This window comes from Rhipicephalus sanguineus, chromosome 11, assembly GCF_013339695.2.
Source record: "Rhipicephalus sanguineus isolate Rsan-2018 chromosome 11, BIME_Rsan_1.4, whole genome shotgun sequence".
Lineage (NCBI taxonomy): Eukaryota > Metazoa > Arthropoda > Arachnida > Ixodida > Ixodidae > Rhipicephalus > Rhipicephalus sanguineus.
Genome location: NC_051186.1, coordinates 49,225,842 through 49,243,210, shown reverse-complemented (window position 1 = coordinate 49,243,210; position 17,369 = coordinate 49,225,842). Strand labels below are relative to the sequence as shown.

The window sequence follows — 17,369 nt, the reverse complement described above, 5'->3', positions numbered from 1 at the left end:
GTGGACAGTCGCACAGAATATGCTGAATCGTTTCATCACTTCCGCAGTGGTCACAAGCTGCGGTGTCGGCCATTCCTATGCAGAACGCGTACACATAGGTAAATGCGACACCCAGCCATAGCCTGCACAGAAGGGTAGCGTCACCTCGGCGAAGTCCTGGAGGAATTCGAAGGCTGAGAGTCGGGTCTAGGGAATATAGTCGTGCGTGCTGGAACGGGCCGACCAAGCTGCCCGTTCCGCCCATGCTGAAAGCAATCAAACACTGACACCGCTCTCCAGAACTGACGCGGCACGAAAGTTCCGTGTGCTTGCTCGCCAGCGCACCATGTCGCAGTGGAACGAGCCGTCATCCCAAAGTGTGCTTTGTGGGTTTCCGTCTGCGACATCCACAAAGGAATGGAACTCCTGCACGACATTGCGACGTTTCCTTACGTACATATAACTTCTTAAGCACCAAAGTTTCCATTGCAAGAAGTTGGTATGTGCCTTTATCGATGTCGATCTCTAATCACATTACGGCACAGTCAACGTACACTAACTTATCGAAGCGCTGACTATTTGTGCCTGTTACGGTGGATACCGTTCTTAACTGGCCGCTTTACACAAGTTACTGACTGCGAAGCTCTTAGTACAGCTACGCCCAGAGTCGGAAATTTTCAGCACCGTTGTCGCGGCTTCGAAGATCGACCGCGCCAAACAGGACTCGATCGCTGTCATAGTTTTTCACTGTTCACCGCCTGCTGTAGTTCTTAGCAAGGGTGGACGTCTGGCCATGTTAATGCGGCCTATTCGTATAGTGTTTAGTGCAGAAACCTACTAAGGCGGGATCGGGAAGGGACACACAGAAGCGCTTTCAACAGGCTATTGAAAGTTAGCGCTCTTGTGTATCCTTTCTTGTCCCCATATTCAATACATTTCTGCAGTAAACACTTAAGACTGAATGTTTTAAGTGCTCACAGTAGAAGCTTACTTACAAAACTTACTATAAAACTTACTACTGCAGAAACCCTTGCAACCTGATTTATTGCTTTCTGATGACGCTTGTTTTCGTACAAAAGAGTGTTCCATTTTCTTAAAGATGCTGATTTATTAACGTACATTTTTTTCCACTTAACCCGCAGCCCAGTCGCTCCGCGTTAAGACATGGGTCAGCAGAGACTGAAGTGTAGTGGTTGCAGCCTTGTAACAATTGTCAGATCACTGTGTATTCACACTTCATTTTTTTTTAGTTTTCCCCTCAATCATTACCTTATATCTTAGACCATGACCACTGTGGCCCAAGGCACACATTTTACAGTTATCGACTCACTGTAGGATTAAATAATCGTTTTTAATTGTTCTTAAACCCGGTCAAAGATAACTGCAAACTTCATTGCACTCTTCGGCCTTGATGCCCTTGTGCCATCAAACATTATCAATCAATTAATTAGCTTTCAACAGTGTGTACGAAGTTAGCGCTTGTATGTGTCTTTTCTTGTCTCTGCCTTCATAACCTTGTGCAGCAAACACTTAAGACCGCAGGTTTTAAGTGGTTACTGCAGACCTTGGGCGAACTTTCGGCCAGATATCTCCTTTCTGTCTCCTTTGACAACCCAACTTTAGAATAAACGAAGTGAATAACGGGATGCAGCCACACCTTCGGTTCCGAACCTCACGGTGGCTTTCCTTTGCCCGTTGTCTAATTTGACATCGCGCCAGGAAAGGGGCGAGAGGGACGGGGGGGGGGGGGGGCGGTCCCGCTTGGAACACCGTTCCGACGCTATCGCCGACGCTGGCGAGGACTTGTGGCCAAGACCGTGTCCGTCCAAGTTAAACTCTCAATGACTCAATTTCTCAGTTCTCTCTCTCTCTTACCTTGTTTCCTCATCTCTTAGGAGCCTTCTAATATACGGTTGCTCTAATCAGAAGAAGATCGGTGTGCTCCTTTCACTCGGGATGACGGTGGAGCTACGCCGCGGTATTACCGTGAAGAGAATTACCCCTTACCCGCGCCACCGCCGTGTTTTCCGGGTCCCGTTCACAAAACGATTAATCAAAACGAACCTCTTGCAACTCAAGAGCGTGGCCTTGTGCGTTGTTTAAGAAGCCTAGATCGTGCGGTAGTAGCAAGCTCGTGGGCCGGCTCCTTTTGTTCGTGGACCGGGCGATTTCGATTACCCCCCCCCCCCCCCCCCCGTCTCCGTATATCCTCCTCCCCTATTTCTTCTCCACCCCTTCGATCCACCCATTAACCATGATCTACGCAGAGATGAACATTACGTTGTATACGTACCCCAGAGAGCTTTCTGATATTACGATGCATTAAAGGAACGCTCGCCGTTGCTCTCGTGCGCGAGGACGTGTAATGGGCGTACCAGAATCTAGCGGGCTACAACACGTGCGATAGAAAGAAGCGTAAACACAAACGAAAGGAAACAATAGACAAAAATGAAGGAGATAGCTTACGTGTGAAATGATTTAGCGAGTGGACGATAGATTTTGATGAACCTCTGTGTAGGATGGGTCGAGAGGATAGGGTTGCGAATACACAGGAAGAAGGGCTCGTATATTAGTGAGTATCGTATAGAGTACAGACACAATGAAGTGACTGTAATTTTAATTTTCTCGAGCCGCTTGCGCGCGAGTGTGTCAGAATCTTAAGCGACTTCCTCATTACCAGCTTCGGACTATAATTGCGAGGAGTATAATTGTAGGCTTCGCTTTCGAGACGGCCGGACGTCACGCCCTGTGTAGCATGTAGACACGGAAGGAATACAAGGGATTGCTCATCTCAGAACGGGCTGTTAATAACGCACAAAGAAAAATGAACATTAGGGAGAGCGAAGAGATGAAACGAATATAACATTAGGAGGGGGTTTTGCAAGAGAAATGGACCCCTTTGAGATTTATTTGCCTGGTGGCATGCCAATCTCCTGGCAACGGTGCCACTATATGCTCGCGAGAGTATACGATCATCATGCCCTCCTCTTCGAGTATCGGGTTTTGTTTGAACAGATGAAGGACGGCACGGCACGCCACGGGCAACACCTCGGGTGGCAGGTGCCCCGAAGCCACGAAGCGGTGTGGTCGTGCCGCAAGCCTATACCGGTCCCTTTAAGCAAGTACGGAGGTCTTGTCACACTTTCGAAGATCGGTCGAAGCACGCGCTTGCGTAACGCCGACGAACCACCGCCGCCTTGTAACTACACCATTGTTCCTTGAGCCTTCCACTTGAGCGGTACACATACACACACAGACGCGGAAGCGTTAATGTTCGCCGTGTGCAGCCAAATGAAGCGAGAGCTCGTTGGGGGCCCCCGCCGTTCTTTGTCTCATTAATTCGGCTCCGCACCTTCAAGGTTAACGCTGTCGCATGGACGCCACGCATTACACACACACAAGCTGATGCGACACGGAGATATCGAATAACCCCTTACCATCCGCCGCAGGGGACGTCCTCGCGTGTTTAAGCTGTATATCCTCGTTTGTAAGCGATGCCGCGCTGCGTCCTCCTCTTGATCGACGGTGTTTAACGTAATGGTCTTGTCGTTTTGAGATTGTGAATCGCTCGTTGAGAAGGACGTTCGGTGAGGGAATGGAATGCGCAAACAAGACCACCGGGATAGTAAAAAATTGCACGAGTGGATGTTGCAATGACGGGGCAGCTGTCTCGACTGGTAGTTTCCATGTAACGATCTACGAGCTGTAGCGTAACCTCTCTTAAACGACTGTTAACGTTAATGCGTTGATGACGTCACTGCGCAGCGGAGTGACAGGATGATTATACGCACCCGTGTTGGCGTCGGGAAGAGGCGAAGTTTTTATCTAAGCGCGATATCTTCGTAAGCCTCTTCCAAGCATGCACTTCCTATGACCGGGTGCGATTACGCGCGTGATGTTGATAATTTCTTAGCGAATTTCAACTTCGAGTAGGGCCCTTCTTTCATTTGCTACTGCATTCGCTCGCGTGCCCCGCCACGGTGGTCTAGTGGTTATGGCGCTCGACTGCTGACCCGAAGGTCGCGGGATCGAATCCCGGCCGCGGCGGCTGCATTTTCGATGGAGGCGAGAATGTTTGAGGCCCGTGTACTTAGATTTAGGTGCACGTTAAAGAACCCCAGGTGGTCGAAATTTCCGGAGCCCTCCACTACGGCGTCTCTCATAATCATATAGTGGTTTTGGGACGTTAAACCCCAGATATTATTATTATTATTGCATTCGCTCGCGAGCTTCTAGCACGGCCAAGACGATGGCAATCGCAGGCAATTGTTTATGATTATATATAGGATTTTACGTGCCGAAACCACGATATGATTATAGCGCGCAAATTGAAACCGAAGTTCTTTGACATCGGCGTGACGAATTGGGTCGTTTTTGCTATATAGCGGAAGGGAGCCGATTTGTTTTAGCAAACGGCATTTATCTCATGTAAAGATCCAAAGCAATGCAGGACTTTGCACAGAGAAAGCAGGAATAGTACACAAATTCCTGTAATGCAAATATCCATACTGACACCTTTCCATAAGTAAGTCCGCCGCGGCGGTGCTCTGACGATGCTCGGCTGCGGACTCGGAGGTCGCGGGTTCCATCCCAGCCACGGCGGTCGCATTTCGATGTAGGCGAAATGCTAGATGCCCGTGTACTGTGCGATGTCAGTGCAGGTTAAAAAGCACAAGATGGTCGGGATTTCCGGAGCGGTCTTCTACGGTGGGCCTCATAACCATGTCTTCGTTTTGGCGCGTAATACCCCAGATATTATTATCCCCATAAGCAAGACTTCATTTCCCGTCGAGGGCTCTCAGACGACGTTTCTATACAGCGGCAGAGACGTTGACCCGTTGACCGAAGCTATGCCATTGAAATGCCACTTCAGGCACAAATACACATGGGTTGTGTTCGCCGCGAGAGAGTTTGACATTGAAACTAAACGCGGGAGACAGCGGCAAAGTTGGAAACCCCTGACGTCGAACGAGCGCCGAGAGGTTCAATTCCTCGGCTGTCCATCCCATCGCTGACTGCTGCCGACGTTGAAGCGACTGCCTGTCTCCTACTCGAACACTGGTCAGTACGATAAGGCACTAGCGCGCTACATAAAGGAAAAGGAGCGTAAAAAAAGCAGAAAAAATGCAGCACCGAGAGTGGAAAATATGAAAACATGACGTCGAACACTATCGAAAGATTCAATTCCTCTGCTGTCCATCGTAATGCTGACTTGTGCCCAGGTTGGAGCGACAGCCATGTCTTGTACGTACGAAGATTGCCCGGAACGATGATGCAACCACATTTTATTCGACGCGAAAAATGCGTCAAAGACGACGAAATGCAGTATCAAGAGGCGGGAAATATAGAAAAAAGAAAGCTGGCTTCAAGCGCGCGCCATCTGTTTTTGTTTTCTGTCCAGTAGGTCACTGCCGGTGTCAAGGGCTATCGCCACGGTCATCAGAGGCCCGAGGTTTCGTCGTCTCGAGCCAAAACAGAAGCCGACGCAAGCCGAGTCAAAAGAAGAAGCCGATCCTCTCAGCATGCGTCGAGGCGGCGATTCTCAGCAGCGTCTCTGGCAACGGGAATGAGTCGCGAAAAAATCACGGCCGCGCAAGGTGCGTTTATATTTCGCTAATTGTCTTCACGCTTTGACTGGACAGACCTTGAATCGAGCGCCCTGCGGGAGGCTTTGAAAGATATAGCGTGGCTTAGTGCTGCGCCTGTTTTATTTTAGTCTTTGATTTCGGACATTTGCACGCAGGAAGAAGCTTCTTATCGTCCGGCGCCGTTAACGTCGTTGCAGCTGTCATGGCGTAAGTGAGACGCGCTTTGCGTGTAATCGAATTGACTTGTTTTCCATCTCAGCCTGCGTTCGCCCTCCTCGCTCTTCAGGTGGCTTCCAATGCACTTCTCTTGGCCGCCACCTAGGCGCTCGAGAGGTTATCAGTGTGAGAAATGCTTATAAATGCGTAGTATATAAAGACAACCTTCCGAGACCTCCTGGGGGTGTTATTTTTCTCAGGCATAGCTTAGCAGTCACTAGTGTCGCTATCATTAGGTTTTAAAAAACAAACTTATCACCTCGTTTCTATACGCTCGTTTCTGCATATCTATCCAGTTTTGGAAACGCGTGCGTCAAATGACTAACTTTCTTTGGCTCGGCGCGGTAAAGCTGAGTGCGGCACTTAACTAATTCTGGCGGACTTACGTGCCAAAAACAACTATGTGATTATGAAGCGCGACGCAACGGGGTGCTCCTAACGAATTTCGACCACCTGGTGCTCTTTTAACGTGCGCTGAAGTCTTTCTTAAGTATGACGGGTGTTTTTCGCATTTCGCTCCTCACCGAGATGCGGGCCGCCGTGGCCGGCAATCCAACCTACGTCCTCAAGATTAGTAGTGCACTATCTTGACTGCTGAGCTACCACGACGGGTATGAGTGCATACTCAGTTAACAGTTATACAAGGTTTGGGGTACGAGATCACGCTTTCAAGTAAATCGCCAGTTTGAAGGCTTGATGACGTTTTATAACGTCTCAAAGCTGTTTTTTTCCCGGGGGGAGGCATGAGGCTTCAAGAATGGCTTTATTAACAGTGGTGCATGCTGGCAGCGTAAAACAAACGTTGGGCTAGTGCAGCACATGGGGGAGATTTTATACACATCAAGACACACTTGCGCATGCGCAAGAACGTGGAGAGGTCAGTATCAATTCATTCAGCCGCGATGTATTACCCGTGCCGCATTGCCGATGACACAACAAAAGCACCCTGCAGATTTTTTAAATGGGTGACAGGGAATTGATTCGGAATAATTCTGGTCACATGGAGTTCAACACGTGCTTGCAGCATTGCAGGCGTTTTCGAATTCTGCCCCAGATCTCCATTGTAACCGCTACTGGGAATCGATCACACTGGTCAAAGTACCAGAATGCGAAAAGCAGGCACGCTTTCGACAAATGCGCAAAAACACAGATGCACATCTGGCCGCAAGATTTATTTTTAAGGCGAAAGCCTTAGATGCCTCATCAAACGCGAAAAGTGACCGTCAGCGTCCATACGAGTAGTGCAAAAAATCCTCATGCGATTATATCACCGTATGACGTCATCATGACGTCCCAGGACGCAAAAATTTGTGACGTCGCGTGATCACGTCATCACATAACATCGTCGCTAGGTCAAAGGCGGGCCGATCCCCGAGGCCTTGCACACCGACTCGAAGTGCGGAGAGCTCCAGTGCCTCCGATCCCGGAGGCCGTGCAAAACCACGTTGGGTGAAGAAAGCCTTCATTTCGGTGGGGTCAGTGCATCGACTGATCAATGCAATTGATTTAGAAGAAAAAATGATGGCTTTCGCCTTCGAGTCGCCTTACGCGAATGCATAAGAAAACGGTGTGACTCTTTTTACGCCTGACGCATGGGACGTTGTCTCGCCGCAGCCCCGGAGCCGACTTCACGTCTTCTTCGACGCCGCGTCTAGGGGGCGCCCTCCCACGGCTGTATCGCACCATCTTGGCCCTGACCAGCGCCTGCTTCTTCTTCCTCTGCCTCGCCGTCCGCTTCATGGCGTTCGACGAAGTCGGGCCGGCGCGCTGTACGCGAACGTATACACTTCTGGCAGCTTGTTAGTCACAATTAACGGTAGCCAAAACGAAGGCGTGAGGGAAATTAATTAATTACGCTTTATAGGAAAGTGTAAGTATAATTGAAATATAGATAAGACCTGTCATTGTGTAGCCTAATGTTTCTTAAACGTGTAGTCATCGGTGCAATGCCGAAGAAATATATCATTGTTTTGTTCTCTCGTTATAAACGAAATTTTGCAATAAGTAGAGATGCTTTCTTCTCATTCTGAAGCTGCATTTCGCGGCCCCTGTACTCCTTTCGTAATAGCCCGATCCTGTCTTTAGCACGAAGAGTCGTGTCATTTTTTTTTCTTTACACGTACTGTTTTTCTGCACTCTGCATTTAAATATGATGTAGTTATATATAGAAACACGAATCTGAAATTGCATGACTCATAAGAGAAAATGTAAGAAGCTGTCAACTGTCTTCTGTGCTTCCGCACAATGTGTATTTCTCGCTTCATTTTTTGGATCTTCATCGGCGTCACCGGTTGATTCTCAGCGGACTCGATCGCAACGACTTCTTAGTTTTACAGTATCCCGCATTTTCAACGGTAACGTATACAAGGTACGACCGCATGCCACGTCCGCTCCTTACGACGGCAATAATCTCAGTCACTGGAAGTGGAAGTGACATCATGCGCGCAGAGACATCTCCAGTGCAAGCGTCGCCTGCTACGCTGCCTCGTTCCGAAAGAAACCCTCATTGCCTTTGTCGTGATCGCATTACGCACAGTAACAGATATAACAATGTCACGAAGCTTTAGCCTATTTGTTCATTTCTATTTCAACGCTTACCTTGAACAGAAATGCCGCCCATCATGTCACGCGCATGTTTTTTTTTGCGTGTTTATTTTTTGTCTTCCTGGTTTTTGTTTAATTGAAAAGACCAGCCAATTCGCTATGATACGAAGCGCATCGGGTATTTATCTGCATGCAAGCCTTGGAGTGTTAGTCAGCGCCGCTCGCTAACACTAACGCTGACTGCTCGCCACTCGCCGGGCGGCGCTAACACTCCCAGCTTTGCATGCGCAGAAATACCCGATAAAGTGGACGGGAGGGCGACCGCCGCTGTAGCTCAATTTAGCATCGGGCGCGTAATCCGCAGGTTGCAGGTTCAGTCCCTACCCGCGACAAAGTCCCTTTTCGTCCACGTTACTTTCTTCACATTCATATCGTAATTACTTCAATGCAGTTAAAACAGTAGAAATAACGTCCCCTATATCTTCCTTGGCTTTATTTGTTGGTTTTCATTAAAGGGGCCCTGCAACACTTCTTGAGCGTGGTCAGAAAACGGTGCCGATTGGTAGTCGAAGCTCCCGAGAACACGCGAGGCAAATATAGCGCAGCAGGCGACCTGGAATTTACATTGAATTCTCAAAGTTAGCATGAAATCACTCCCTCTTCTCTCTATAAATGATGCCATATACCAAAATTACTGCGCCAGGTACCTAAAGTCCACGGTTGTTGTCTGATTTCAGCAACGTGAGCTGCGTAGTTACCATGGCCGCCGCGGGATGGCGCCACGCGCCCGCGATCGCACTGAAAGTCAGCCACGCGTTCGATGAAAAAATGAAAAAGTGCTCAAGGTCACGACGCGCGCTGACGAAAGGGCGCATCTTCTTGGCCCCTTGTCAGCCCCTTCCATGCGTTGCTTTCAGCACGCTCGCTGGTACGAAAGGAGAGAGAAAACGCTTGCAGCGTTCAACAAATCCCTGCAACTCCGCTCGTACAAGTCGGATTCTAAAAAAAATTGCGGCATGTGAATCGTGAAGCGTCATGCGCTAATAGTGAGACTATTCCGTTATAACCCGGAAAAGTGTGGCAGGGCCCCTTTAAGGTGATAATTGCTTTCTGCCTCTCAGTTTTTTTCTGTTTCCACATTTTAGTGCCTTTCCTCGAGTGGTACCATGCATGCACGTACCTTGACAATTTCGCCATTTTGCCCATTGTCTAGTTTTTGCAGTGAGGTCTTCGATATTGCTTCTGACCTCCACTTCCGGTGAATGCAGGCGGCGGCAGCGCCATCTGTGCCGAGGCGCAAAGCGACACGTCCGTAGAAATCGAAACGGTCCCGCCCGAACCAAGTGAGTTGGGCACTTTTTTCTTTCGCTTGGATAACAAAGAGTGCAACTAAATGACAGCAAAGGATGTACAGATGTTGGATTAGAAAAGAAAGATTGCTTTTGCGCGGCTGTGGGAGCAGTAACGTGGCATGCGCGAATAGTGATCTTTTGAGACCATGTCGAATATGAATTCTGCCTGAAGCAAACCGAATACATTAAAAAAAAAAACTTGGGATATTGAGAAGCCATGGTTGTTATTTTACTCTTCTGCCACGCTATATTACATAGGTTAACATGATTCCTTGCCCGACACGACGCCTGTATAGGGTCTTTTTGCAAGTGAGTTTCAAGCACAAGCGTGGCTCTCTGGTAGGATACTCGACTACCACGCAGAGGGCTCAGGTTCAAGTCCCATTCGATCCTGGGTATTTTTTTTTTCTGACTTTGTTTTTTCATGTCTATCGATTACTTTTTCATGTCTATCGGTTACGTCACCGACGGCGATGGCAGCACGCCGGAGACGACAAAAAAATCCACTTGTAATGAAGAAGTGTTGTTTACTTCCGCGAGCGAAAATTTTTGAATCATACTTATCTTTCCCACTTCTATGCAGCTGCACGCTCTTTGAAAGAGAAAATCACGCCCGTGGAACACACTCCGTATGGTGAGTGAGAGATTAGTTGTGGTTGTGAAAATCGTGAACGGTATAAACGATGGCGAGAAGTCCAGTCTGCTCTCTAAAACTTGTCGGGCAGAATCCTTAAGATATAAGACGATGATCGTTTATCTCAAGCAAGAGTAACACAAGCGCACGCGCACGCACGCAAGCACACACACAACACAGACACACACACACACACACGCACACACACACACACACACACACACACACACACACACACACACACACACACACACACACACACACACACACACACTCGCACGCACGCACGCGCACACGCACACACACACACACACTCACTCACTCACTCACTCACTCACTCACTCACTCACTCACTCACTCACTCACTCACTCACACACACACACACACACACACACACACACACACACACACACACACACACACACACACACACACACACTCACTCACTCACTCACTCACTCACTCACTCACTCACTCACTCACTCACTAACTCACTCACTCACTCACTCACTCACTCACTCACTCACTCACTCACTCACTCACTCACTCACTCACTCACTCACTCACTCACTCACTCACTTGTTTTCTTGTTTTGTGCGGTTGTGGTTTCAAGTGCGTCACTAAAGCCGGTTACTATCTAAAAATAAATGTGCACTCCACCCACAGCTCTTGCTATCCCAACCAGGGAGAATTTGTATAGATGAGCCGGCCAGGTGCATTTACTCATTTCGATGACGTCAAGCACTTTTCGCGTGTGTGAGGTAGGTCACGTTGAACTGAGTCTTTATTTTCACGCGGAGTACACGAAGGATAGCGGGAGTAAAAGCTGCACCAAAGCAGCTTGACTAGCTCCCGCTACCTAAAAATATGGCACATCGATAAGAAATGATAAGGTTGATATACTGAAATGACAATGTGAATAAGTACAACAGTAGAAATCGGAATTATTACATAATCTGAAGGTAATAATATTATCTGGGGTTATACTTGACGAAACCACGATATAATTATGAGGCATGCCGTAGTGGAGGGCTCCATGAATTTTGACCATCCGGTGTTCTTTAACCTGCAGTGACATCGCACTGTACACGTGCCTCTAGCATTTCGCATTCATCGAAATGCGACCGCCGTGGCCGGGATCGAACCCGCGACCTTCGGGTTAGCAGCCGTGCACCGTAACCGCTACACCACCGCGTCGGACATAATTTGAACGTAAACAGTATACAATAGTTGTTATGCTAAACATAACAAGCTAGAAGAGAACATGTATATGTATACGTGCGTTACAAAAACGTAGTATAGATAGATACAGAAGGGTAAATTATACATAACTAATGATCTGTACACATTTTATAGAAACAACGATATAACATCTACTGAGGTCATATTTTCTATGTTGACACCAATGCTACTATGATAATTTAACATTTGAGGAATAACATTTCGTAGCGATTGGTCACTATATATACTTTATGTGTGATCGAGGTATTAACCAGGGGTTATGCTTGCGCGTATCATATCTATTCTCGGAAGGTTGTAGGTTGGCTATATCAGAAATTAGTTTTTTTTTTGCTTAGACTTTTTTTTATTGCCCTACAAATTTTGGACCTGTGTAGATTATGAAGACCTATTAACTTGTATTTTTGTCGCATATAAATAACTGAACGATTAGGCTTTTTTAGCAGTAATTTTGAAGAATCTATTTCGAAGTCTCGCAAGCTTCTGAATGTTTGTGTGTGCTGCGTCACACGGTACTAGAAAGAAGTAGTGAACATAGGTCATAAACAAGGAATGGTAAATAATAGGTATTGTTTTCAAGGCGAATTGTGGCGATAAGTTATACCAAGCATACGGGCCGTTTTTGTTACTCTGCCTGCTCTACTTGTTGGTCCCATAACATGCGATTTAAAAACATTACACCTAGCGTTTTACGTTATCCATGATTTGGATATGACTATTATTAGATACTTTTAGCTCAGCGTTTACGATCCGCTCCGGTCAAACCTGCATATGCTAGCGATTTACGAACAAACGCGTATGAGGAATTGTAGTGGGCGTGCGCAGAACGATCGTGCTAGCAGCGGAACGTAAAACGCACCGCTCACTCCGCTGGGAAGTAAATTGAGCGGAGCGTAAAGACGCACCTACTTGGTTTCATCGCCGGTTAGCAGCCAAGCTGACCGCGTCTTGGCAAGACGCGCTTTTCAAAAACGCGAAATCCATGAGGTTCTCGGCACTGGCAAGGCAGGCAAGGGTCGCGATATCTGTGTGGAGCAGAGCGGAAGCGACGCTTAGCAAAACTTTTTATTAAGACAAAAGTGGTTTATTCTGCGTTTACGAAGAGTAGTTGACGATCCACCTTCATCAAAGAGATAATAATGCCTTAATTTCCACGACGTTTATTGGAATGCCTATTGGAACTTTCCCATTTAGAACCATGGTAGGGTCGCTAGTGTTGTGCTAAAAAACTTGAACTTCGTGGCATATTTAAGCGGAGATTCCTACATCGCCGCTTAGCTAAGCATAATAATTTAAGGAATGACGACGAGCTTTTATTTCTTAATATGCGTAGTACCAAAATTAGCAGATAAGTACTTACCGTTAGAACGGAGACCACCTATCACGACTATATTTCGGACAGTTTCAGTTTCAGTTTACTAAACGTACTAGTGTGCGCGTGTGGGAGAAGGGGGAGGGTTACATATAGGGAGAGATGTACAGAAAGAGGTCCCTTAGTGTGAACACTGCAGTGGTGCCTCTTGTTATAAAATACATAAATTAAAATCAGAAGCAAAATTGCGATATACATGCATACAATGAGTACAGAACATGGGAGTGGCAACATGGGAAGTATAATGACGATAAAACCAATCGATACTGAAATGCACGTACAAAATAAATGAGTAAATAGGGAAAGGCTAATAAAGTGTAAAGAGACAAACTTCACGATTTTAAGAGTAATAATTATATCACATGAAAAACAATGCGTTTGCACTAAGTTTTCACTTAGTTTGCGCTAAGTCGCGCAAAGCTTGGCATAGCGAGGCTGGTTCATCCGCAGCTCGTCATGCTGCAGCACGAAAATCACAACGCCGGCGGCGATTGAATTCAGCGTGATTGGCCGTAGAAGCGGCAGCCAAGAGACGGCGACGGGTGGATTCGGAATACGCGTAAAAGCTTGCCACTCCGAATCTGTTGAAATTGCCGTCCCTGAGCCACGGTGTAAGAAACTGTGGCGGTTGCCATGGCGACGGCCCGGCGGCGGCTGCTCCTCGGCGCGGCGGCGGCTTGGCGATTTTTAGAAACGGCGCAACAGGTGTGTTTTGTTAACGGACGTCTCGCTGCCAGCTGTAATTCGCTGTTAAGAAGTTAACTAAATGAACCTAAATAAGAGATACACGAAGTGCACTGCCGGAGCGACGAAAAAGTAACGACAGTGACATACATAGGATTCAAATAACGGCGAACTGAATGTTTGAAAGCAAATACTGAGGGCGAGGTGGCAGGCGCGCCGCATTTGGGGCAGAGCTAGCATTTATTCTTCAGTTGTAAGCGACTATATTTCCAAGATAGACCGAAATCGGTACCGAGAAATACAGATGTAGAGGGCCGTCAGCTAAAAGTCATAAAAACGCTGTAGGCGCGCAACACGCAGCACAGTCACAGCGAAAGTTGGAAGAGCGGCCTTTCTAGAGCCCGTTCCAAACTCGCTTGGGGCATATAATACCAGTACACACGCAAGGTATCCACTACACCATAAATCATAATTTTTGTGAAGTAGGGAAGCACCCACTACGCCATTATATGTCTTTCTGCGGATAAGCGAGGTACCAGCTACACGTACTTGAGGCATATATTTGAGGCTACACATATTGAGACTTTAATGATGCTGGATGTAGCTGATGACGTTGAAGAAATATGGCTGAGCATTTTGTAGTGGGTGGGAAGCTTTAAACCACACACTCGTTGCGCAATTAGCATTGTGTGACACGTGGTTGTTATTTTACTCTTCTACTACGCTATATTACACATGATTTTGAGTGCAAATCAGTGCAACCGACAGGAGGGCACAGAAGAGAGGACACAGAGCGCTGTGTGCTGTATGTCCATAAGCTTTTCTTCTGAATAAACAGTTGTGAGAGTAACGCCTGTCTTTTTCTCCTCTCCTTCTGTTTTCTTTCTTTATCGAACTTTGCGCTCCTACAATATGTCCAATTTTTCTCTTTAGGCAAGAAAGGCTTCTTCTCTATATTTCCTGCTCCCCTATGTCTGTAAAAAATCGAACTTTGCCACAAAGCGCGTCATCACTCGAGATACTGATCAGCGCGTCCATCTTGGTCGTGCAGCAGCAGACACCAAAAGACCAGCAGTCTACGACGCACGCTGCGTAGGGACCGCCGAGCTGCGCCCGTGCTCTCCTCTTGACATGATCTTCAGGGCGCACTTCTCAAAGGGTCCAGGTGGACTCGGCTCCTGCGTGCAGCTATCGGCTAACGTGGCCCAATGCCTTCGGAGAGCGAACCGCTTCAGGACGTTCAAGGACTGCGAAGCTGCCTGCAAACGTGAGTCAACGGCCGTGCTGTACGGCTGGGCTCATAGGCATGCGCAGCGTTCCTTATTAGGGGATTGGGCAAACTTTCATCGCTGACGCCCCCCCCCCCCCCAACCTTGTTGGTCGAATCCAAAAGACATGCTTCACAATGATGAAAAAAGAAAAAGAAAATTAAGCGATGACGTGCTTGTCTCAAAGGCCTGCCTTTGGTCCCTGGCTTTCCGGGAGCAACGATGAGAGGTAAACAGTTCTTGGATTGCAACACCAAAAAGGGGGAGGGGGTTCAGACCTTCCCAGCAATTTTTGAATTTTGCATAGCTGTTTATATACGCGCACGAATAACACAGGCATGGACATACATAAAGGTTGGTAGGACCTTCTCCTTCCCTGAAAAAAAAAAAACAAAACAATTGGTGGCTATTCCCCGTCGCTTTACGTATTTCTGTCATGGTGCGCACCAGTCTTTCCGTTGTTTCGTCTGGGCGACCGGAGCTTTTCCAAGACGCAGTTTATACGGATTTGATTTGGGCATACGATTCCTTTAGTCACCGGCCCGCTAATTGAGCGGACCGATTGACCGGGTATAACATCTGCCGGGCTAGATTAGGTTTAAAACCACGAGTGATGTGACCAACACAATAGAGATTTCGCCATGAAATTAGTTTTGGGCGCCACAGTTTGGGCTGTATGCGCGAGCGTATCGCTAAACACGACTTTGCAATTTTGAGGCCAAGGCTGCACTGGGAGAGCGCTAGTGTCGGAATTTACACCCTGCACTGATTGCTGACCTCATATGACCTCATTTTAGCATCATCTGTCATAGAGCCATACTGCCAAGGGGAACTTCCTGTTGTGCAGGAAATAAGAAATGACGTAATTAGAGCACGTGCTTAGGGAGCAATCTAAACTTTGGTTGCGCGCAGAAAACGCAAGGTCACAAAGTTACCTCGGAGGTATACGTTCCGATAACGTGCCACCCGTGGATTTATATAGAGTTCTCGGTGATTAGGTTTCGTTTCGAAGAAGAAGTTAGATTAGTTAGACCCAATCTGGGCTAGGGACCCAAAACCTTTTATTACTTTTATTTTTTCTAAATCACGTTTCTTCTTATTGTAGTAAAAATCTTAAAGGGCTACTGACACCAATTTTCGAAAGTGAGTTTACTCTGCCATAAAAATCTCCTGTATAGAGAGACGCCTCTGAGTAAGTGTGAAGCTCAGTAAATCCTGATCTCATATTTTATTGTGACATTAAAGTATATTTTCGCATGGCACACCTACTGAAATCGACCATATCGTGACGTCACGCTACAGTGTCCATTCTGGTGACACCACGCACCAGTACGGCTAGTTGCGATGGAGTCATGTACCAAAATATTCAAAATGGCGGCCTGTGCGTCACCAACGGTGCCACGACGGAGTGGAACGGCCACGAAAACGTCGCGATATCTTTCTTTTTTTTAATTCACATACCCTAAAGGCCCTTGCCGGGCATTACATAGGGGGGTGGGGTGGGGGGGGGTTACAGTAAACGGGGTGGGGGTGAGGCTACATTTGAATAGAAATACACTTGTTAACACCAGTATAAGCGAGGCAAACAATAATGAACACTATCGCACACAAAATAATTTACAAGGTTCGACATACAGGTCTTAAAAAAAATAAATGATAAAAAACATTTTTTTGTTGCTTTTTTTATACAATATTAATCGATTTTTTTAACATTTCTACAAACGCGTCGTGGTTTTTTATGGACACAACATCGTGTGGTAGATCATTCCAATGACGGATGGCACACAACAGGGGCGAGTTATATAAGATGTTAGTGCGCGCATATGGTGCTAAAACTTTGAAAGGGTGATCTAGGCGCGGAAAATAGCGATGGACAGGCAATATGTAAGTGGTAGCAAATGACGAATGATTATGATAAAGCTTGTGAAAATGAGATAGCAGTGCTAGAAGTCTTCTTTTCTCTAGTAATGGGAGGTTCAGTGATGAGTGATGCTCGAATGACGTAAGTAGTTTCTCGTTATGAATCGGGCAGCTTTATTTTGGAGAGATTCAAGTTTGTTAATTAAGTATATCTGGTGTGGATTCCAAATGAATGAGGCATATTCTATTTTAGATCGAACCAGTGAGGTGTATGCTGTAAGTTTTGTCTTCCAGTTAGCTTGATGTAAGTGGCGTCTAATGAATCCAACTGTTTTAGATGCTTTAGATGTTATTGCGTCAATGTGGGCATTCCATGTCAGGTCGGCGGAAAGGTGAACGCCTAAGTACTTTATTGATGAAACGTGTTCTATTGGCATTGCGTTAATTAGATAGGAATTCAGCGGGGGGTTGGTAGTATTCGTAAACTTTATAACTTTTGTTTTAGAAGTGTTCATTTTCATTTGCCATTGATCGCACCAAGTAGAAATGCTGTCGAGGTCTTTTTGTAAAGCAGTGTGGTCGTCTCTGTTAGTAATCTGTCTATAAATCACACAATCGTCGGCAAATAATCG

At 46.8% G+C, this 17,369-nt stretch overlaps 1 protein-coding gene across 6 annotated transcripts in view; it reads left to right on the top strand.

Annotated features, from left to right (window-relative positions):
* Window positions 1-5,422: 5,422 nt before the first annotated feature.
* Window positions 5,423-17,369, top strand: part of LOC119374467 (uncharacterized) — a 125,678-nt gene continuing 113,731 nt past the window's right edge. For 2 of the 6 annotated variants that reach the window (XM_037644571.2, XM_037644570.2), the window contains exons 1-4: window positions 5,424-5,576; window positions 9,596-9,670; window positions 10,263-10,313; window positions 14,661-14,876. In XM_037644571.2, coding sequence (XP_037500499.1) covers window positions 5,546-5,576; window positions 9,596-9,670; window positions 10,263-10,313; window positions 14,661-14,876 — 373 coding nt within the window. In that variant the 5' untranslated portion in view covers window positions 5,424-5,545. Of the gene's footprint in view, window positions 5,577-5,722; window positions 5,775-9,595; window positions 9,671-10,262; window positions 10,314-14,660; window positions 14,877-17,369 lie in introns of all 6 variants that reach the window. The other 4 variants (XM_037644574.2, XM_049410997.1, XM_037644573.2 and 1 more) reach the window with 4 other exon arrangements.